This window comes from Bidens hawaiensis, unplaced genomic scaffold (genome assembly GCF_021521415.1).
Source record: "Bidens hawaiensis isolate Kalapana, Puna unplaced genomic scaffold, B.hawaiensis_p1.1 tig00031241_1, whole genome shotgun sequence".
Classification (NCBI taxonomy): Eukaryota; Viridiplantae; Streptophyta; class Magnoliopsida; order Asterales; family Asteraceae; genus Bidens; species Bidens hawaiensis.
Genome location: NW_027505210.1, coordinates 28,672 through 52,379, shown reverse-complemented (window position 1 = coordinate 52,379; position 23,708 = coordinate 28,672). Strand labels below are relative to the sequence as shown.

At 43.7% G+C, this 23,708-nt stretch overlaps 1 protein-coding gene across 1 annotated transcript; it reads right to left on the bottom strand.

Annotated features, from left to right (window-relative positions):
- Positions 1-7,299: 7,299 nt before the first annotated feature.
- Positions 7,300-8,859, bottom strand: LOC143611498 (transcription factor MYB48-like). The gene is made up of 3 exons (XM_077085706.1): positions 8,292-8,859; positions 7,838-7,967; positions 7,300-7,741 (listed from the first exon to the last, which is right to left on the bottom strand). The coding sequence occupies exons 1-3, from the start codon at positions 8,428-8,430 to the stop codon at positions 7,300-7,302; spliced, it is 711 nt and encodes a 236-aa protein (XP_076941821.1). The 5' UTR covers positions 8,431-8,859.
- Positions 8,860-23,708: the final 14,849 nt, after the last annotated feature.

The following is a 23,708-nucleotide window of genomic DNA, read 5'->3' as shown; positions in this document are numbered from 1 at the left end:
GACGTTAATTTTACCTGAATTCAATCAGTTTTGGTTACTTGTGTTATGATACCAGAATTAAAACCAAAAAATATGAAAATTAAGATGGACCAACATTGTGGTGTCGGTTGGTAAAACTCGGACGTTGATAAAACCTGAGGGTTGTCAATCCCGGACGTTGAGGCGGTGAATCTAGGCAAATCCGATCGGTTTTCGTCACGTTCGTAATTGTACCGAAACTAAAACAAAAAATAAATACAAAATTGACATTCGGTCGATTTTCGTTACACTCGTTATGGTACAAAAACTAAAACAAAAGGCGGTGAGTCTACAAGAATTTGACTGATTTCCGTCAGTACAAAAACTAAAACAAAAGGCGGTGAGTCTACAAGAATTCGATTGGTTTCCGTCACGTTCGTAACGCTACTGGAACTAAAACAAAACAAATTTGTCATTTGGTCGTTTTTGTTACGACACCAAAAAAAACGAAACAAAATACCACTTGACCAATATAGTGCTACCCAGTGGCCCAATTGACACTTAGCGGCACCAAAGTTTACGATTGTATTATATAATGTAATGCAAGTTTTATCATTTTTTTAGTTTTTAAGATTTCGTAAAGGTTTTCAATAATAATCTAATTTCTATCAAAAGATAATATTTCTTTTTTATGTTTTATTCCGGATCATAAGTACACTTTTTGTACCTATTTAGACAAGGCAACTTTTTTAGTTTGATACAGCTTGAGCTAGATTTGTAATAACTTTTTCAAGTTTATCTTGCAACAATATTGATTTCAATTAATATTGTTTTACTTCTCTGGTTTTTGTTACTACTTCATTTATGATTGTCAATATGATATTGTCAAAGAATTTTTGTTTTTTTAACGGCGCTTGGAAAATCACCTCAATACTCAAATGAATTTTTTTTTGGGACTAAATGTCAATCGTCCATACTGATTTTGACGTTTCAAACATGACTCACTCAGAACAACCATCAAGAAGAAAACCCACCACGTGAGAAAACACAGTTGAGTCAGACGTAGAAGCTGATACCATAAGATCTTAAATCTCAACTATCACCCTATTTCATTAGACAATTGACTTGGATACACACATTATTAGGATTTCGAAACCTTTTATCAAGGGCCCCGAGACAACTGTTCATGAGTCCTTTGTGTTGGATGTCTCCCTCCTTGATCGTGTACTTAAGGCACCTATCGTTACCGTCAAGAGTATCCCTCATAGTTGTCGGATGGCCTTTTCGCAAGCTTTGAAAACAACACTCTATAAAGTGGTTGCTCAACCAGATTCTGTTGATGCGTGGGTTAGGCTGTTACTTCTTCCTCGTTGCACTTTACAGGTGTTCAGACCCAAAAATAGGCACGAAAGCAGGTCCGGGAATAGGAAAGCCATGCAACATCATTCAATAATGAGTTCTTTAGCCACATGGGGGAAAGTTGACGGTATTACCATGTTAATTAAAAATCTGTTAAATGGTTCTGGTTTGAGGTCCTTAGGCCAAGGTGACATGGATATTCAAAAGGAGGGGGATCTTGTCAACAATAACGTTAAACAGTGTCTTCGAAAAGTTGCGGATGGTCACTTTACTGCTGCAGTAAAGGTGTTATGCTCATCTGGTGTTGCATCTTACAATTCTGATACCACAAAGGCTTTAGAAGCTAAACACCCGTACAAGAAGCCGCCGGCTATGCCGAACATGACTTATTCCGAGCCTCCTCTTGTGGCAGAGGTTGATAGTGTCCTTGGTTGCATTAAATCGTTTCCCAAAGGAACTTCGTGTGGGAGGGACGGTTTGAGAGCGCAACAAATTTTGGATGCTCTTTGTGGAGAAGGGTCGGCTATTGCCACTGACCTCATATGTGCTATCACTGCAGTGGTTAATTTATGGTTAGGAGGGAAATGTCCGTCTACTTTGGCAGAGTTTGTCGCGTCTGCTCCTCTTACACCGCTTTTAAAACCCGACAACGGGATTCGACCTATTGCAGTGGGTACTATATGGAGGCGTTTGGTTTCTAAGGTGGCTATGAAAGGGGTTGGCAAAGAAATGACCAAATACCTTAATGATTTCCAGTTTGGGGTTGGTGTGTCGGGTGGTGCGGAGGCCATATTACATAGCGCCAACAGGGTATTGAGTGAGCGCCACACTGATGGGTCTCTTGCAATGCTTACAGTTGATTTTTCTAATGCATTTAATATGGTGGATAGATCAGCTTTACTTCATGAGGTAAGGATCATATGCCCTTCTATTTCCTTGTGGGTGGAATTTTTATATGGGCAGCCATCAAGACTATATCTTGGGGATGATAATATTTGGTCCACCACAGGGGTTCAACAAGGAGACCTATTGGGACCACTCCTTTTTTCCTTGGTTTTACACCCCCTTGTGCATCAGATTCGAGACAATTGCAAGCTTCTTTTTCATGCCTGGTATCTTGATGATGGGACAGTCATTGGAGATTCAATGGAGGTGGCTAAAGTGCTGGATATCATTAAGGTGACGGGTCCAACTTTGGGTCTTGAACTGAATATTAAGAAAACTGAGCTATTTTGGCCTTCTTGTGATGGTACGAAGTCTCGTGACGGTTTATTCCCTGCTGACATGTAAGGCCCCGTTACCGGTAGCCCTACTTTCGTGTTGGATTTACTCATAATCGCAGTTCTAAATATCAGAGTTAATTAAAACATTCGCGGAATATAAAAGCTTTCATAAAACATTTCATAATAAAACACGCCTTGTCTTAAAACATCATTTTGTCTTTCAAAATAAACGAAACATTAAACTTAAAAGTCTTGAGTCTTCCGATGCCAGCCTCTTATTCAGTGCCACGTGTCTCCTCAAGCGAGCTGCCTCATCCTACTCACCTGCGTGCATACTAAAAGTCAGCTACGCTGAGTGAGTTCTAGTTAATCATACACTATACAATACACATAAACTTATATTCTTTCATTCATACTTTCATACTTTCATACTTTCTTTTGTATTAACTTACTTTCATATCTTACGTTATAAAGAGCATTACGCCCTACATTCCTCGAGTATTATTAGGGCTCGGTACCCTCCTTCCTCGAGTATTATTAGGGTATTATTAGGGCTCGGTACCCTCCTTCCTCGAGTATTATTAGGGCTCGGTACCCTCATTCCTCTAGTATTATTAGGGCTCGGTTCCCTCTTTCCTCGAATATTAGTAGGGTTCGGTTCCCTAGTTCTCGAATATTAGTAGGGTTCGATTCCCTCCTCGTTACCGTACATCCATCCTTTCCTGCTTTTATTAACTTTATCACATTCATACACATAAGCATACATACCATACTTACCTTATACTTAGCATTACAACCTGACAGTACGTGCAATATCCGAAGATCGTTCACGTACCGTCAAGCCATCATTCATACATTTCACATTATCCACATAAGGCATACACTTATCTCTTAGGATAAGCGTATTAACAAACATATTGAGTATGCACACAGCCCCGAAAACATAACACATAAATGGTGCTAGAAACTCACCTGAACACGGTTACGTTCACCGTTAATCGTAATCCCTTTCTTCAGTTGTGCACGGCTGACTGTATAACAAGTATACGTATCAATTAACTATTACTACTCATATCATCTTTCTAGTCTTAACTACTACCCACAATGAACAGGGGTCCGGGGGCAGCGCCCCTGGCAGCGGGGTCTAGGGGCGGCAGCTCTTAGCAGGGTCCAAGGGGCAGAGCCCCTGGCTGGGGTCGAGCTGCCAGGTCAGCTTGGAAAAATTTTATTTCCATTAACTGTCTTAACACATTTTTCATTAGGTTTTTAATTTATTTTCTAATCGAACTTGACTTTAGGCGAAGTTAAACCTTAGGCGAACTTAGCTTTAGGCGAAGTTAAACCTTAGGCGAACTTAGCTTTAGGCGAAGTTAAACCTTAAGCGAACTTAGCTTTAGGCGAAGTTAAACCTTAAGCGAACTTAGCTTTAGGCGAAGTTATCAGTTAGGCGAACTTGGCCGTAAGCGAAGTTATCAATTAGGCGAACTTGGCCTTAGGCGAAGTTACCAGTTAGGCGAACTTGGCCTTAGGCGAAGTTATCAATTATGCGAACTTGGCCTTAGGCGAAGTTACCAGTTAGGCGAACTTGGCCTTAGGCGAAGTTACCAGTTACGCGAACTTGGCCTTAGGCGAAGTTATCAATTAGGCGAACTTGGCCTTATGCGAAGTTACCAGTTAGGCGAACTTGGCCGTAGGCGAAGTTAAGCTTTGAAGGCGAAGTTAAGCTTTTGCAGGCGAAGTTGCCCAGTTCGTAGGCGAAGTTGCCCAGTTCAGCTACGGTTTGGTTTTTATCAAGCATTTTGGCGATTTTAATACCCTTGTTATGGTTCGACATCACCCACTAACGTTCCCTAACCATTTTCGGTCGTATATATATCCCGTATATACTATAAAGCTTGGATCTTTAAGTAAAAACGTTCAATACTACGTAAACTTTAAAGGTCAAGAACATACCTTTTGTGCTCGTTTGGATCTCGTTTAACTTGTTTAATCACAACTAATCGTTTACTCTCTCTCGGATCTTGCTCGTTTCTCTCCCTCGGCCGCCGGCCGTATATGGCGGTGTGTGGTGTGTGTGTGTTTTGGAGTGTGTTAGAGAATAAGATGGAAATGAAATGAGGGTTTAGGGTTTTAGGTTGGTTTAGGGGATATTTATATCCCTTAAAGCCCATGGACCTAAGGCCCATTCTCATTTAACCCATCTTAATTAATCTAAGTCCATGATCCGTTCTTTACTCGACATTAATTAATAACGCGAAATCACTAAACGTAACTTTCTTTATTTAACATTATAAATTTTAGGATGTTACATGACATCGGGAGACCATTATTAGGGGTGAAGCTTCTTGGGGGAGCTGTTAGTAAAGACACCGGGTTTATTAAGGGTTTGGCAAAGAAGAGAGCTACTAATGCCATTGATTTGATGCGTCTTCTCCCAAAACTTGGTGACCCGCAGAGTGAGTTACTTTTGCTTCGATCATGTATGGGTATTGCTAAACTTTTCTTCGGTTTGAGAACATGCCAACCTGTACACATGATGGAGGCAGCGGTGTTTTTTGACAAGGGATTGCGTGAGGCGATTGAGAACATTGTAGTTTGTGGAGGTCCTTTTTTTGGAGACCTCCAATGGCGACTTGCTTCCTTACCCATTAAGAATGGGGGTTTGGGGTTGTATTCGGCAGTAGAGGCTTCCTCTTATGCGTTTGTGGCCTCGAGAGCCCAATCGTGGGTGCTTCAGGATCACATTTTGCGAGACAGTGGTATATGTGGGATGGATTCTGATTATTCTTGTGCTCTGGCTTGTCTTCGTGATATGATTCCAAGCTTCGATTTTAGCAGTTTTCTAACAAAGAGACCGCCCCCTCTAAAGCCCAGCATGCATTGGCGAGCACTCTTTTTAGTAAAATTGTTCACGACATGGAGTCACACTTTAACATGACAAGCAGACAAAAAGCCATTTTTGAGTGTCTACAAGCACCACATGCTCAAGATTTTCTTCTTGCTATCCCTATAGATGGGTTAGGCCAGCATATGTCTCCAGTGGAGTATCGTAGTATCTTTAAGTATCGCCTTATGATTCCTCTATTTCCGGTTGATGAGATATGTCCTGTTTGTCGTAAAGCGTGTTTAGACTCATATGGGGAGCACGCGGTGCACTGTAAAGAGCTCCCGGGGTTCAAGTACCGACACGATCTGGTTAGGGATGTGCTCTTTGATATATTCAGGCGAGCTGGAATTTCTGTTAAGAAAGAAGCACCTGTGAATTTCCTGACTGACCCGTCGGAGGGAAGATCATCTCTTCGACCGGCTGACATTTTGGTGTTTGGATGGATAGGAGGGAAACACGTGTGTGTGGATTTAACAGAGGTTTCTCCTTTGGTGGGCTTAGGGAGTAGTGGTTTCGCGGTCAGTCAAGCCGCATTAAAAGCTGCTTCAGGTAAGGTGGCAAAACATGAAAAGGCGTGTCTTGACAACCAATATGTATTTATTCCTTTTGCTTTTAACACTTTTGGTTTCCTCGCACCTGAAGCTGTGGAGCTACTTACCTGTGTTCAACGGGTCATGCATAGTAATGTTATGACTCCAAGATCAGCAAATATAGTTTTTAAAAGATTGGGTTTTGCGATTCAAAAAGGGGGTAGCGGCACAGCTTGTTGCTCGCTTACCTTCTGTTTCGATGTAATCTAATAAACAATTAATAATAGCAATACTTGGGGGTCAAAAAAAAAATAAAAAATAAATTAGACAAAGGACCAACTACAAATATTGTTTTATTTAACGAATAAAAACATGCAGTTATACGAATTGGCATGGATAGTTAATTAAATATGATTTACAAAACTTAATATTAAATTTTTCGAGTAAGGAAATGTAGTCGGGAAACTCGTGGTCCAACTAGTTTAGTTAATCTGTCTATGTTAAACATAAATGATCATTGAATATTTATATGCAAAATAGATAGATAGATATAATTCCGAATATGTACAAAATCAGTTCTCTCTTTCAGTCTGCACCATGTGAGAAATCAATATATTGGGATTTTTATTGCCTGAAACTGTTTGATGCATGTGTTACAGGAAGGAGCTGTTTGTAAGGTACAAATAGCTAGCATGACCAAACTTGGAGTTCATAGTCACTTCTTAAGTTCAATCTATTCTTTTTCGACATGACAATAGAAATAATATCTTGAATAATATCGAAAGTATAATACTTTGTTTACTGTGTTTAAATGTTTGTCGAAAATTAGTTTATTGTGTTGTGTATGGACAAAACTTTCTTCCCAAACAAAAACAAAGTAAACAAAGTATTATAATTTCGGTAATTAACTAATTATGGCTTTCTAAGCAAACTAAAGATGAAATTGAATCACGTTAAAAATCATGTAATTAATCTAATCAAATAAAAAATGTTATATATACACTATAAGCTAGTTCAATATAGCCCGGTGACCTGACTCAATCTGACAAAAAGAATTTGGCAACGAGAATCGATTAAATATTTTATATCAAATATGGATAGACACACGATGGTTGAAAATTTGTGTCCCATATAAAAGAAGTTCTTGATTATGCCACAAGATCAAAGCAAGTTAGGTGCTTTTCTTGAACCAAGATCTCTAACAAAGCTAGTGTCATGCATGGTGATTGACAAATTTATTATACTACTTCTTTTATACAACAATACAAACCAAAAAATGATATCTATTATCTGAATCATGCATATAGAATCTTCAGATTTTGAAATTTCTATGTGCTATGAGTCAAAAACATGGACCAAATTGCTCCATCACATCTTGGTTTGGATGATCACGATCAAGGTTCCACATAAAGCCGCTCCATAAGCTGTCATCAGATACGTTATCCCACCATCTTGCAACATCTTGAGCCGTCACACATGGGTTTTGTTGTTGTTGCCCGTTGGTTGCCATCTGGCATGTGAGATCAGCAGTGGTTTCTTGGAGTTTGGCTTGGGGAGGTTGATCAGTAATCATTCCTACATCATACACTTCTGATTCTGAAGAAGTCGAGTTATTCATTGTGTCTTGAAGTTTTAGGTCTTGATAATCATAGCTAAATTGAGCTTCGTATTTTTTATTTTTTGTGCCTTGCAATGGCTTTCCTTTCTTCTTGAAATGAGTTCTCCAGCAGTTCTTTATTTCATTATCAGTTCTTCCCGGTAAATATCTAGCTATCGTAGACCATCTGTGTGTAACAAGACATATAAATATGGTTTTAAAGATCATGAAATAAGTTAACAATTATTTGAAAGAAGTATAGATAGAGATGAAGATGGATTACTTGTTTCCCCATAAAGCATGAAGTTCTATAATGATGCCTTCTTCTTGCGGTGATAATTGGCCTTTCTTAAGGCCAGGTCTTAAGTAATTCACCCACCTTAACCTACAACTCTTTCCATTTCTCTTCAAACCTAAACATCAATGACAAAATCAATATTAAAAGCCGAAAAAACTAACTAAAAAGGTAAGTTAAGATAATCTCGCCCAGGATATCAAGCGCGAATCCGTCAATAAACAAAGTATGGATGTGTAGGTACAACTGCCTTGTTATCTAGAGTCATTAAATGCACTATAGAAAGCATTCATGATATAATTACAAGAAGGTGGTTGCAGATGCTTGTGCATCTCTCACAAAGCATGTGTATCCAACAAAGTATGCATATTTTCTTTTGATATTTAAGTAGCATAATATTTTTAAAAATCAACAATTTCAAAACTTGATCTCTAGATTGTACCTGAGCAACCAGCTACCGAGCTCCATCTTCCTTCTCCATGCAATGCAACATAATCCATAAGCAACTTATCCTCTGTGGGTGTCCAAGGTCCCTTCCTCCACCCGTCGTCTGCCACTCTCCATCCCATCAAGCCGTCCATTTTTCTCTTTTCCACTTATAGTCTCTTGTCTCCAATTCATGCAACACAATATGCTCTTTAACTTGGAACACCTCCTTTATATATATACACACATATATATCCTCTAGCATCAGCAAATTTGGTGCCCCTTTAAAAAAGATGGTGATCTCACAATCTTGATGACAATACCTTTTTTTATTCAAATCTAATATGGGATCTTATAATTTATTAACTAAAATATTTCTCAAATCCTGTCTAACCAGTTGGAATCCAGCAAGTGTCCTTATTCCTTACTACTTAAAGCAACAAAGAAAACATTCCTGATATGATGGCTACTTAGCCATGCTTAAGTCATACTTACAATGATAACACAGAATCTAAAGGAGAGCATTGTTTTAATATTAAAACTTAAAAAACTAACATAGTGGTTGTTGGTGTCTCCTTGAAAACAGCCCATGTCCAATCCCTGGATAACATATGTTGATACACGTAACATGTCTTTTTTGTTGCTATTGATCTTGGCGTAGAAAAACCTTCTGGTTACTATTTCGGGTGGTGGAACGCTAGAATAATATAAAGGTGACGCGTTAGCCCATCGACACGTGTTGTGGTGCTTAGTTAATTAGCAGTCTTTTGTACTATTAAAGGCAATTTTTAAAGGTGTAGGTCATTAGTTTAAGTGATTATATGCTAATTTGGACAGTGATGTGTAACACCTAAACTATATATTAATCAAAAGCTTTCCCGATGAAGAATGGGGTGTTAGCATTATTAATATTATATGATCAGATACATAATTCTTTATTTGATTCTATCTACGTCAAAGGTGGAATGAATTTGGTCAGTTTCTTTTTGAACAACTTAATTAGAAGTTCCCCTTCAAACTTAAACGGCTTGAAAAGTGTCTACGTGGATTCGCAAGACGTCGAAGATGGTTACACATGATTGAATCAACGGTCAAAAATCCTTGAAACTTTGTCCTAGTGTTTTAGGTACATTAAGTAAAGAAAATGACCTTAATTTAGCTTTGTTCATATGTTAAAGATATTATGGTTTGAAAAGCCAGCTTCTAGAATTTGTTCTTTTCTTTTAGTTTTATGGAATGTTACGAGGATCTTGATGGCTTCCCACAAAAGCTTTAAGCAAGAATGGTATGAATTGTTGAAGTTTTTTTGGAAGCAGAAAGGTGTATGCATACGACTTGAATCCTTTTTATGTAATAAGAGAGGAGGGGTAGGGTGTATAGTTTCCAAACCACATGACAACACCACTCCATCTCATGTGGGTAAGGTACATGGCTTCATTTCATGGCAAATATGTGCCAAATAAAATTGATTCATTGTTGATCATTGAAGCATTAAAATGAATTAATAAATTCTATGGTACTTATGGGTATGTGCTGCCTATAATTTTGTGGTTTATGGGTAATTAAGGGTAGAAATAAGGTGGCAGTACATGAGTGATCGATATATTGGTAATACCCATGAGTGCACATTCCTCGTAAGAAAAGAATCATGTTGTTGTTGTTGGTTTTATTAAAATAGTAATAGTAAATAGTAATCATCATTAAAATAGAAAGTGACTCTTTGTGGCATGTTTAACGGTTGTAACTAAAGTTCTGAAGAAACGTGGATCTACTCACTGGTAGCAGATCTACTTTCCTCGGGTTTTGATTGTACTATTTCACCGATGGTTCTTCTGGATCTGTGTTCTTCCACCTACAAAATGAACAAACGCCGTTAACTTACCCCTCAGAAAGGGACAGAGGGGTCCTCTTTGGGGTAACCCTCCGGCGTGAGAATAAGTATGTGTAGGAGAAGATAATAATGTGTGAGTAAGGGAATTTGGAGAGTATTGCTTAATAGCTGAATACTGTATATTCCTCTGTATGATTATGTGATTGTGTTTTTGTATGTAACTGACTGTGAGTGAATGTAATTCAATATGATTGAATGTGATATCACTGCCTGTAACTGTCAATGATTGAGTATGAATGTGTCCATCAAAGTGGAGTTGATGCTGTATTTATAGTGCTAGGGTTTCCACTGATTAGGCTCAACCTCGTTGGCCTCCTCCAATCGCACTGCGCCACGTGTCCTCTGGGACACCTGGCGCTTTCTCGTTGGTTGTAATCACGTGGTAGCACATGTGTCATGCTGAGTTGTCGACCTTTCATTTGGCAGCTGTCAACATCAGCATATTCTTACTCCTTAAAAAGATGCCTTCTGGAAGGTTGTCTGACGTGCACAATCAAGGTTGCCCTAATCCTGATTTGGATAAGGACGAGGTCGATTATGTGCATGTGTGATATGCGCCCATCCTGAGGATGCGCGAGGTCTTCTCTTTATTCTCACGCGCAGATATTTCATGCGCAGATGTGATATGCACGAGCATGTGATATGCGCCGCGCGCTGGTGCGCCGCGCGCATATGTGATGCGCGAGCATATGTGTGCCTGGGCAGATGTGATATGCACGAGCATGTGATATGCGCCGCGCGCATATGTGATGCGCGAGCATATGTGTGCCTGGGCATATGATGCCTGAGCATGTTTTGTATGCGCCATGCGCATAGGTTTTGGCTTTGTGCCTTCATAATGTGTTTATCTTGTGGGTTGACCCGCCTTGCTCGGTGTTGAGGCGGGTACATACCTCTTCAAGCCCCCCCAGTCTAATGTGTGTCTTATCTCGCGCTAGCGCGGTAAGATAGATATTAGACTTACTGATGGGTTTTTGTCGTTTTCTTGGTTGTTTCCATCGTTGCGCGAAGTTCTATCCATTTGGTTGAAACGAAGGGTCCAAACACGTGGTTGGTTGGTCGTGTCGTGCGCCGTAAACGTGTCAGACGTTTCGTGTGCTCGAGGTGCTACAGTTGCCTTTCATGTCCCCTCGCACAGCTGTATTGAACACGTGTCGCGCTCTCATTGGTTTGCACCTGCGAGTGGGGGCGCGTCTCTGCTCCGTGGCAGGTCCGTTACGTTTTTATGTCCCCTCAACAGTGTTAGGGACACGTGCCGCGCCCTCGTTGGCTTACACCTGCGAGTGGGGGCGCGTGAAATCCGATCAGTTGCCACTTTTCTCTCTCCTGGGCCTATAAAAGCAGGCCCTTAGGAAAAAATTTTTATCTTCATCTTCATTGTTGCTAATTTTCGAACTTCTGCCTTTCATATTCTGATTTGAGTGTATTCATCGTTTCGAATCTTCGATTATCTGTTGCTACAGTTGTATGTCTGATAGTTCAGACTCCTCTAACCCCTCAATCACCTCTATTGCCTCTCGTAGACGCCGTGTGAAATCTGTGGTGATGTCGACATTGAAGCAAAAGGGCAAGGGGAAGAGGGTTGTTGAGACCACATCGGAGGAAGTAGGGAGGACCAAGGCCACGAAAAGGTGGAATGAAATCCCCTGCAAATTGAGGCAGGCCGATCTCGACAGCCTCATCTCGTCACAGGGTTTTTTCCCTGTGTTTGGCTGCATGTTGCCTGTGGCCGGGCAAACGGCGGCGGACCCGCCTCCCGGCTATATTTCATTGTACACCCATTTTTTCACCCACTGCAACCTTCGTCTTCCAATGACAAGGTTTGTAGGCGCGGTGTTACGTTTTTTCGGGATTCATATATCCCAAGTCCATCCGTTTGGACTTGTGCGCATGACTCATTTCGAGTTCATGTGCAAATCACAGCGGGAGGAGCCCACCCCTCGGCGCTTTCAATTTTTTTACAAGCCCAAGATCCAAGATTCTTGGATCTCCTTTATTCCTCGCAGTCAGAAGGTTAAGTGCAGCACCGTGTCATTCAAGAGCCTTCATGACTGGTCTGAGAGGTTCTTCTACATCAGGGCTGGTGTAATCCCCATCCGCATGACGATGCGAGCAATCGATTCTGCGCCCGCGGATGCGGATGTTATTAAGAACCCAACCGGCGCCTGGGTTAAGAAACTGACCGCCGAACCATCCCCCGCCAAGAAAATTCGCGAGGAGGCGCTGGTGGGGGTCGGCATGAGTAAGCTGTGGACCGACAGCGCGCTTGAGCCCGTTATCCAAGTCGACGGGTTGTGTAAGTTTATTTCATTGCTTTATTTCTTTTTCTGCCCGAACATAGTTCTTTTTGCTGATATCACTTGACTTGTTTTTGCGCAGTCACCAAGGATTATTTCCACGCCGCTTATGATGATCAAGTGGAGGGTGGCTCCGTCGCGCTTGGCGCTGGGGAGGTGGGCTTCCCAGATCGCTTCGATGACATGTTCATCCCTGTCGATCTGGCATTTGACTTTGATAGCGACGCGCCTGGTAAGCCTTCGCACTTATGCTTATTCCTTTAGAATACCAAATTTTGCTAACACTTGTGTTGCATGTATTGTAGATGCGCTGGAGAACTACGAGCTGGAGCTCGCGGAAGAGGATGAGGAGGAAGAGGAGGCGCCCCTACTAAAGCGCAAAGCTAAGGAGAAATCCGGCGCAGGGGGCAGTAAGAGACAGAAGAAAGACGACACCCCTGTCGCTCATCCCCATGCTCAAACGAAGGGACCTGAGGAAACCCAGGTGTTTACCACCAAGGTTTCTTTAGCTTCCCTGCCTGTGAAAGTGGGCAGACCTCCTGTCCACTTGAGGTATGGTGGCGTGACCTCCTCCCTTCGCGCGGCTGAAGAGAGAAGCAGTGCCGCGCCTGCGAAAGGTATACTTTGCTTACCCATAATTCTGATTGAACTTTTATTACATCTTTTCGCATTTGAATGTTTGCAGGACCGGCGACGGTAGCAGATCAGCCTCAGGCGCAACAAGGTGCTGAGGCTGCGCCGGGGGCTGCTTCTAAGTCCCCTGTTCTACCCTCAGAAAAGGGTAGAATGAACTTTATGGCGATGTTCAACGCGCGAACAGAATTGCGCGAAGGTATGTTTTGCGCCATTGTCTTCTGAATTTTTTGTTTTGATCAAATCATAAACCCTTTTTTGTTGTTGATTTGTTCATAGGAGTTGTAGCTGGCGTACAAGGTGCTGGTGACACTCCTGGCGCCGTTGCCGGCGCCGCTGGTTCTGGTCCTGCTCCTACTAATGCTGAGTCTCCCCTTATTGGGATTACAAAGGAGCAGGAAGCCGTATTGCGCGCCGAACTGGCGGCGTCGAGACCTCCCTCGCCTCCTCCTACGCGCAACCCTCTCCGCGAGGCTGGTTTGGAGCCCTCCAGGTCGCAGGAGAAGAGGCCTATTGAAGAAGATGAGGAGGATGAGGGGGCTCAAGCTGAAGACTCCTTGGGAGACCGCGCCAGCCCTGCGATGCCACAAGACTTCGCAGCGCAGACTTCTGGTGGGGCTGGCGCTGACTTTTCTGCTTCATCCCCGCAGGTATGTTTTAATTTGTTGCTCCGCTGCGCGTACCTCCATATAAGTATGTTTTATGACTTAGAACATTTCTTGTGTTTTGCAGGAAGGTGACCACGTTTACCGCCCGAGATGGAATATTAATGAAGACAGTTCCTTCCAATCCATGGGCGTATGCGAGGACTTCTGGGCTCATGCCGTGCCTCCTACTGAAAGGAGGTATCAGGAGGAGCGCACCCGCGCTGACTTGCTCAACGATCACATTTTCGCTGGGTCAGCTTTCTTTGCTGCCTCCCAAGAGCTTCATCGTGATTATATTAAAGTACGCGATGCTCTTGTGGCAGCCCAGCAAGAGGCTAAGGTGGCTGCCTGGAACCTTTCTGATGCTCGCGCACGAGCTGAGAAACTCCAGGCGGAGCTCAGCGAAAACCGAGCAAGTGCCAACACCGCCTTTATTAAGCGCGGGCATGAGCTCCAAGCTGCGCGGGAGAAGCAGCAGGTGGCGGAGGCCGAAGTTGCCAAGTACGCGCGGAGAGTGCGTGTCTTGGAACAGCAGGCGGAGGCGCGTGACCAAGCTATCGTCCAGAGTATCACTGAGAAATCATCACTGGAGAGCGAGGTTGCGCGCCTGAAGAAGGAGTTGGCGGCCACGCAGGCCGATAGGGATGAGGCCTTGGCGACGGCAGCGTCTAGCCAGGAAGCACTTGATGCTGCGCAGGCGGAGAAAGAAAAAATTTTGGCGGCAGCAGCGTCCGATAAAGAGGAGCTAAAAAAGACCAAGGAAACTGTTGAGTTATTAAACTCCCAGGTTCCTGCCCTCGAGACGTCTGTTGCTGGCCTCGCGCAGGATCGCCAATGGCTGGTGTCACAGGGCATGACTCGTTGCGCTTTGGCGATGAAATATTATGCCGAGTTTCAGGCCCTTGTGATGGACTGCAATGCTGCCGCGCGCCTTGTGGGTCGAGCTGAAGGGTTTACGGATGGGTATGAATATGGGATGTTGAAGAAGAACCCATCCGAGTACCCTTACAAGAGCGACGCGGCCTGCGCGGACATGGCCGCGGTGGGGGAGAAGTATATGAACACTCCCATCCCCATCCTTGTGCAGGTACCTTGACCTTAATGAATTTTTCTTGATTAATTTTCCAAGTTATTTGTACTCAATCATTTTCTAATGATTTGCAGATAGCTGCGCTTGCTGACCAGCCCGACCTCGGCGCGCTAAAGAAGTTGCTCGATGAATGCGAGGGGGCTGGTGGCGATGATGGTTGCGCGGGGGATGTTGCCCCTGCCAGCGGCTCTGGCGCGGCGAAAGAATCTGCTCCTGACACCGTCGTGATAGAAGACTTCATTGAGGAGGAAGAACTTGACTATGGTCAGTTCGGAGATGAGGAGCGGGCCGCGCCAGATGCTGCGGGAGATGATGAGGGTGATGAAGTGGCTGACATCGACGTGGAGACTTGAGAAGCCCTTCATCTTTCTAATAATTTTTTTTTTGTTTTTTGTTATACTTGTAATTTGTAACTCATCACACTTGTAAATTTCAATGCTATGGAATGAAATTTGTTTTCCCTTTTTCACATCTTGCGCATTTCCATTCATCTCTTCATGTTTGCTTGTATAGATATAAGATATGCTTGCACGTTAAAATAAGAACAAGGTTGTAAGGAAATTATTTACTTAACCATAGTCCTATTTTGTAAGTGGTTTCGCAGTATCTTGTTTATGCTGACATGCGCGATGACTTTTCACTACTCCTTTTTTGAGCGTCGTTGTCGCGCGTTTTTTATATGAGTTTTAGCCATTACATGTCAGCATGTGTTACTCAGATATCCACTTTTATTCCGCGTGCGACCTCGACCTGAGACCTTAACAACTATGATTTGGCATGTACTTTGCCTTAGTTGTGTTTAGGGATTTTTATGATCAGGCTGCGCGGGATGTAAGATGGATGTTTGTGAGTGTTTTGAGCTAAGTCTCTTTGTTTGGGGCTAAGGCCCTGACGTTTTTAGAGTTAAGACTCGTTAACGTGTTTGAGCTAAGGCTCGTAGGTTTTGGGCTAAGGCCCTGACGTTTTAGAGTTAAGACTCGTTAACGCGTTTGAGCTAAGGCTCGCGCATGTATGTTTTACTTCGTTTTATTTTGTTTTGAAGTCAATATAGTGTTGTCATATTGCTCCAAATTAATAAAGGAAGTGTGAAACATGTATGCAAAGGTAATAGAACAAATATTGAAAGATAGCGCGAATCATCATTCATGATGGCTTAAAAGCCTTGATTACATATTTGAATTTTTACATGAAGCATTTTCTAAGCTGTGCTGCGTTCCACGCGCGCGGTATCTTTTTTCCATTCAAATGTTTTAAAGTGTACGCGCCTTTCCCCAATTCTTCTGAGATTTGATAAGGTCCTTCCCAATTGGGGGACATTTTTCCTGGGGGTATTGCGCGGCTAGCTTCATTGTTTCGAAGGACAAAATCATTTTTCTTGAAGTGGCACTCTTTAACGCGCTGATTATAATATTTTTCCAGCTTTTTCTTGTATTTGACTTCATTGATGATAGCCGCTTCTCTGCGCCCTTCAAGCAAGTTAAGGTCCAATCTTCTTTCGCGCTCGTTATCAGTCTTGCTCATCATGAGTACCCTATGGGATGGGCATCCAATTTCTGCTGGGATCATAGCCTCTGTCCCATAGGTTAGGCTGAACGGGGATTCGCCATTGCTAGTTTTGCTTAATGTCCTGTGCGCCCACAGGACATTAGGTAACTCTTCGACCCAAGAATGAGATTCTCCCTCCAACCTTTTCTTCAGCCCATTTAACAAACTTTGATTCGCGCGCTCCACTTGGCCATTCCCCTGAGGGTGGTAGACCGAAGTGAAGATTTGGTTGATGTGCAATTCTTTGAGCCAGCTGGATATCTTCCTGTCAGTGAATTGTTTGCCATTGTCGCTCACAATTTCCATAGGAAGGCCAAAACGGCAAATGATGTGGCTCCAGATAAATTGCTTCATCGCCTCAGCTGTGATTTTTGCTAGTGGCTTGGCCTCAACCCATTTAGTGAAATAGTCTACCGCCACTACCAAAAATTTTACTCGCCCTTGCGCTTGCGGCAGGGGCCCCACAATATCAATGGCCCATTTGTGGAAAGGCCATGCGGAGGTCACTGGAATCAAGTTGTTCTTTGGGCGCATTGTGTTTGGCGCGTAGCTCTGACATGCCTTGCATTTTTGTATTTCTTTTAGCGCATCCAAGTACATGCCTGGCCAATAGTAGCCTGAGCTCATTGCCTTGGCAACCACCATGCGCGGGCCAGCGTGTATTCCGCAGATTCCTTCGTGAATCTCCCTAATCACGTAGCTTGCTTCTTCAGCATCCAGGCATTTCATGAGCGGTCCAAGATAAGAGTGTCGATATAATGTACCATCAAGTAGTTCATAGTTCTGCGCCTTGTGTCTTATCTTTCTCGCCTGTGCGCGATCGTCCGGTAACTTCCCCTCTTTCAGGAATTCCATTATTGGAGTTATCCAGGATGAAGGGGTTGTATGAATTACAAGGACAGATTGCGTTTGCACTGACGGGTTGCTCATCACTTCCACCCTGACATCTTTGCCAAAGTGATCAAAATTAGTTGATGCCATCTTACTCAACGCGTCAGCGGACTTGTTTTCGCTGCGCGAGATGTGTATGATTTTGAAGAAGTCAAACTGCTCAACGAGCTTTTTTGCCTGCTCTAGATATAGAGGCATGGTGTTCTCCTTGGCATCATAAAGGCCATTGACCTGTGCAGCTACCAAGTAAGAATCAACATGGGCCTCTAGCCTTTTAACTCCAAACTTGCGCGCAATGCGCAGACCAGCCAGCAAGGCTTCATACTCAGCCTCATTGTTGGTACTCTTGAAGTCCAACCTAATAGCATAAGTATATTCATGATTATCAGGGTCCACCAGTTTGAGGCCTGCGCCTGACCCTTCGCTGTTGGAGGCTCCATCAGTGAATAGCCTCCAAACATCTTCTTCATCATTTGCTCGCGGAGGATCTACCTCGCGCTGAGCTTCTTCAATCTTTCCCTCTGGGATTTCCGTGATGAAATCCGCTAAAACTTGACCCTTTATTGCTGGACGGGGCTTATAGGTGATCGTGTGTTCACCTAATTCCAGCGCCCACTTTGTCAGCCTTCCGGAGAGCGCGGGGCGTCGCAAGACTTGCTGGATGTTGTAACCTGTCAGAACTTCAATCGGATGACCATTGAAGTATCTGTGAAGCTTGCGCGACGCGTGTGTTAGTGACAAAACTAACTTTTCCATGATGGAATAGCGCGTCTCAGGGTCTGTCAGCACCCGACTCACATAGTATATTGGCGTTTGGATCCCCTTGCGATCCACCAATAATACTGCGCCGATGGCGCGGTCTCCAGCTGACAAGTACAATGTAAGGGTTTCGCCAGGAAGTGGAGCTGTGAGCGCGGGCAGCTTTATGAGACATTATTTTATCTCACTGAAAGCTTGCTCAGCCTCAGGCGTCCACTTGAATTGGCTCTTCTTCAAGCAGTTCCTCAAAGTGTTAACGAATGGTGTAGATTTGCTGGCGTGGTTCGCTAGGAACCTGTTGATTGACACCAACCTACCATTCAGCTTCTGAACCTCTTTCATGGTGGATGGTGAAGGCATGTCAAGGATGGCTTCCACCTTTTCAGGGTTCACCTTGAAACCATCCTTAGTGACCATTACACCAAGAAATTTCCCCTCTTCCGCGCCGAAAGTACATTTGCTCGGGTTGAGCTTCATGTTAACTTCCGTTAAGCGCTGAAGAGTTTCCTCGATGTCTTTGAGCATTTGTCTCTCCTCCCTGCTCTTGATAACCAAATCATCAACGTAGACTTCTAGATTTCTTCCGATTTGTTCACTGAAAACCGAATCCATAAGTCTCTGATAAGTGGCGCCCGCATTTTTTAAACCAAAGGGCATTTTTGTGTAACAAAAAACACCCTTGTCGGTTCTGAAGGCCGTCTTGTCTTCGTCTTGTGGTGCCATTTGAATCTGGTGATAGCCTTTGTAGGCATCCAGGAAACATTTGAGCTTGAATGGCGCCACGGAGTCCACCTTTGCGTCGATGTTTGGGAGGGGGTAACAATCTTTCGGACATGCTTTGTTGAGGTCCTTGAAGTCAATACACATCCTCCATGACCCGTTGCTTTTCTTTACCATCACAGGATTGGCTACCCACGTCTGGTATCGAATCGGGCGGATGATGTTTGCGCGCAACAGGTCCTCAACTTGCTCATTCATGGCCTTCGCCTTTTCATCCCCCATGATTCTATTTTTCTGAGCAATTGGCTCCACCGACTTGAACGTGTTAAGAGAATGTTTCGCCAAGTCTCGCGGGACCCCAGTCATATCGGAGTGTTGCCACGCGAAGACCGACGTGTATTTTGCGAGCAACCTTTTCATTCTCAATCTCGTTTCGTCTGAAATGGTAGCGCCAATTGTGACAGTTTGCTCTGGGAATTTTGGGTTTAAAATCCACTTCTCTGGCGCATTATCCGCCATTGGAAGTTTCATTCTCCCTTCCCGCGGCGTACTTGTCACTGCGCACAAATGATCGCGATAAACAAATGTTACACCTGTTGGTGTAGGGAACCCCAATGCGCCGTGCGCTGGCGACGGTACAGCATTAAATTGGGCAATCGTTCCCCTACCCAGGATCATATTGTGGCATGACGTGGTGGGCAAGACCAAGAAGTTGACAACTTCGGCTCGCTTGTGCTCATCATCCCCCATAGTTAGTTCAAACTGAATTTGACCTAGGGGATGGATGATTTCATTTGAAACACCACAAATTGGTGCGTTCACCATCTCGAGCCGCGCTTGGTCTGCCGGGTCTAACTTTCTGAAACATTGCTCATACATAATGTCAGATTCGCTTCCAGTGTCCACCAGGACCTTTGACACTTCGTAATGAGCAATGTGTGTGGTGATGACGAGAGGGCTGCTGATTGAAGGGCCTCCCCTGATTCTTGGGAAGATAACTTGCTGCTCGCGCCAATCTCCGTGGATTTGCGCGCTTCTCTTTTTTGACGTCTGCCCTTGTCGTCCCCCCTCAGCCACACAGATTCTTTTGTATTTCTTGCTGGCAGAGGCTCCTTCCGGTTGCTCATCCTCTATTCTTGGGTTTTTCACCAAGTGTGCCAGCCTGCCTGATTTTACATCCTTCTCGATCGCATCCTTTAAATGATGGCATGCGTCGGTGTTGTGGCCCGGGGACCTGTGAAATTCACAATATTTGCCACTGTTTTGCGGTCCCTTGTAGTGTAGTTGCTTGGGGGGCTTGAATTGGACATTCTCAGTACTTAACACCTGTGAAGGTGTTTTAGTGAGGGGAGTCCATATTCTTGGCAGAGGTCTGCTAGGATCTCTGCCGCCCTCCCTCTTGTCACCCTCCCCGCGATTACGAACATCTTTTTGGGGCTGGGGTGAGCTTGGTTGCGTTTGCTTTTCTGTGAAAGAAAAACTTGTTGGTTGCAACCTGGACCATACAGAGTTCTGTTTGGCCCTCTTCTCTTTGCTGCGCGGTGATTCAGCCTGATGCGCTCTTTCTCTTGCCCTATCTTGGGCGATCTGCTTTTCATTTCTCGCGAAGACTCGCGATGCTTCCATTAGTTTTGCCCAAGTGGTGGGCATACCATCTCTGCTTACGAGAGCTCGGCGGAGTTGATCACTGCGCGCGCCTTGTATAAAAGCCACGCGCAGGAGTTGCTCAGTTATACCCCCGATTGCCAGAGACTCCTGATTGAAACGAGTGATGTAGTCCTCAATCGTTTCATCATTCCTGCGCACGCAGTGCATGATGTCATCAGGATCGCGCGTATGTCTGCGCTGCTGTACGAAGTGGGCTTGGAACTTTTCCAATAGTTCCTCGAACCCATCAATTTGCCCAGTCGGCAAGCTCTCGAACCAGACCCGCGCCGCGCCCGTAAGGCAGCGGGCAAACATGTGACACCATGTTGGCATCGTCCAGCTCTCTAGGTTTCCCGTGTTATAGAAACCTTGCAAAAAGTCATCTGGATCTGTTGTACCATCATATTTGCCCAGACCATTTGGCATCTTGGTCTTGTGCTGGATGGGGGCCTTAGCGATGCGCTCAGTAAATTTTGAGTGCTTCACTAAGATGGCCGGCCTGTACGGCGTGGTTACGTGCACTTTCCCCCTCACTGGCGGGCTGTACGGCATGTGCAGATCCAGATCTGCTCTGGCTCCAGGCGCCATGTTCACAGGCGCGCGGAGTTGTGAGCCTCCTGCATGAGTATCTCGCGTCTTCCTCATGCTATGCACTTCTTCATCACTGAACTCCGTGTGTGCAGTGTGAACAGAATGTCCTTCTTCCGGCGCGCGCGGCCTTTTTGTAGTCTGCTTATCAAACGCTTGCCTTTGTGTTTGGTCGGCTAGCTTTTTCTGTTTGACCATTTCATTGTACTTTTCCAGTAGACGCCGCTGCTCGTTTATGAGCCATTCATTCGGATCATTCGTTTCTTCTTCTGGACCCATTGGTCCTTTCAGTTTCGCGCCGGCAAGATTTTGTAATGTGAGATCGTCTGGAGGAGTTTCAGTCTGGCCGTGAGGGGTTGTGATGAAGGGACGGTTACTGGTGGTGCGCGTAGAATCACGCGGCACCCTCAGAAACTGTTGTCCCTCATTGACACCCTCACGTTCAATATCCTCCAGAGCTTGATCAGCGTTACGAATGCCAGAAACCATGGTGATTGTTTTTTTTTATGTAGATCTGATGTGATCTGATTGCCGTTTGTAACAGTGGATGACGCCAATGAAGAAACGTGGATCTACTCACTGGTAGCAGATCTACTTTCCTCGGGTTTTGATTGTACTATTTCACCGATGGTTCTTCTGGATCTGTGTTCTTCCACCTACAAAATGAACAAACGCCGTTAACTTACCCCTCAGAAAGGGACAGAGGGGTCCTCTTTGGGGTAACCCTCCGGCGTGAGAATAAGTATGTGTAGGAGAAGATAATAATGTGTGAGTAAGGGAATTTGGAGAGTATTGCTTAATAGCTGAATACTGTATATTCCTCTGTATGATTATGTGATTGTGTTTTTGTATGTAACTGACTGTGAGTGAATGTAATTCAATATGATTGAATGTGATATCACTGCCTGTAACTGTCAATGATTGAGTATGAATGTGTCCATCAAAGTGGAGTTGATGCTGTATTTATAGTGCTAGGGTTTCCACTGATTAGGCTCAACCTCGTTGGCCTCCTCCAATCGCACTGCGCCACGTGTCCTCTGGGACACCTGGCGCTTTCTCGTTGGTTGTAATCACGTGGTAGCACATGTGTCATGCTGAGTTGTCGACCTTTCATTTGGCAGCTGTCAACATCAGCATATTCTTACTCCTTAAAAAGATGCCTTCTGGAAGGTTGTCTGACGTGCACAATCAAGGTTGCCCTAATCCTGATTTGGATAAGGACGAGGTCGATTATGTACATGTGTGATATGCGCCCATCCTGAGGATGCGCGAGGTCTTCTCTTTATTCTCACGCGCAGATATTTCATGCGCAGATGTGATATGCACGAGCATGTGATATGCGCCGCGCGCTGGTGCGCCGCGCGCATATGTGATGCGCGAGCATATGTGTGCCTGGGCAGATGTGATATGCACGAGCATGTGATATGCGCCGCGCGCATATGTGATGCGCGAGCATATGTGTGCCTGGGCATATGATGCCTGAGCATGTTTTGTATGCGCCATGCGCATAGGTTTTGGCTTTGTGCCTTCATAATGTGTTTATCTTGTGGGTTGACCCGCCTTGCTCGGTGTTGAGGCGGGTACATACCTCTTCAAGTTCAATCCTGTCAAACTTTATTGGGTTTTAGTTCAAATTCAAGTTAAAGTTTTTGGGTTGAGCTTGTGGTTTAATCCTGTCTAAAGTTCAATCCTGTCAAACTTGTGGTTTATCTATGCTCGGGGCGTTAAAGCTGATTTGACAAAGGTTAAGAAACATGGCACCACTTCTTTCATGGGTTAAGGCGTGTAAAATGCAAGATTGGTTGAAGTGTTAACGGGATTTAAAATCATCTACACTGACACATAATAATTTATAAGAATTGTTTTTAAATTAAATTGAGACTCTTAAGCGGGGTTAAACTATTTCTTTTAGGTGAAAATGAGTAAAGTAGGTGATGTGACGCCTATATGAAGTTAAGGGATATTAATGTAGTGTCGGATCTACAACATAATTTCTTTGGTGGTAAAAAAATTGTTTTAACCGTACATTAAGAATTTTTTTTTATTTGTTTCGCGAGTACGATGCCCGGTTATGCGTTTCAGGCGTAGCAGGCACAATTAACACGTTTTTTTTTTTGTTTTTTTTGCATAATGGGTCCTGCTTCGTGTTATAACACCCCCGCCTTTAAGCAAAATACGTCCGAGTGGTACACATAGATTGCTCACAAGCTCATGACACTATTAATGTGATAAAATAATTACTTTATTTCATTAAATCACAAGTACACAATTTGACATTAATCAAATAACAATACAAGAAATTTGTATTTTCAATATATGTTTCTAATAACCTAAAGGTCCAACTATATAGTCTCCAATCCTCAAATTTAACTTCAACCTGCAACACGTTTAAAATAATATACCTTATTAACAATAATGTTGGTGATAATTCATAAAGTTTTGCATATGTAAATAGTATAAAAGTATAAAATTCATAAGTCAAGATGTAACGTTTCAATCATAAAGCGAAAGAAAATAAATACATGATATTCATGTTCGCTTGACATAAGTCAAATCTACTAAGAAACCCCCGTTCGCCAGCCTACTAGGAGTATTAGATGAGAACCACCATGTATTCCAACATAAGTTGAATTAGGCGGCACTAGTACGTCCCGCCGGACCCTCCCACTATGAGTATGTGTATGCGTATAAGTCACTTCCACCAACAAAAACAGTAAACAACTAG

What these genes read in the sequence shown, in the direction of transcription:
- LOC143611498 (XM_077085706.1), bottom strand. Translation starts at nt 8,430, where the DNA reads ATGGACGGCTTGATGGGATGGAGAGTGGCAGACGACGGGTGGAGGAAG. An exon ending in CTCGGTAGCTGGTTGCTCAG is followed by an intron (nt 7,968 to 8,291) that starts GTACAATCTAGA and finishes ATTGATGTTTAG; the next exon opens with GTTTGAAGAGAAATGGAAAG. An exon ending in CATGCTTTATGGGGAAACAA is followed by an intron (nt 7,742 to 7,837) that starts GTAATCCATCTT and finishes TGTTACACACAG; the next exon opens with ATGGTCTACGATAGCTAGAT.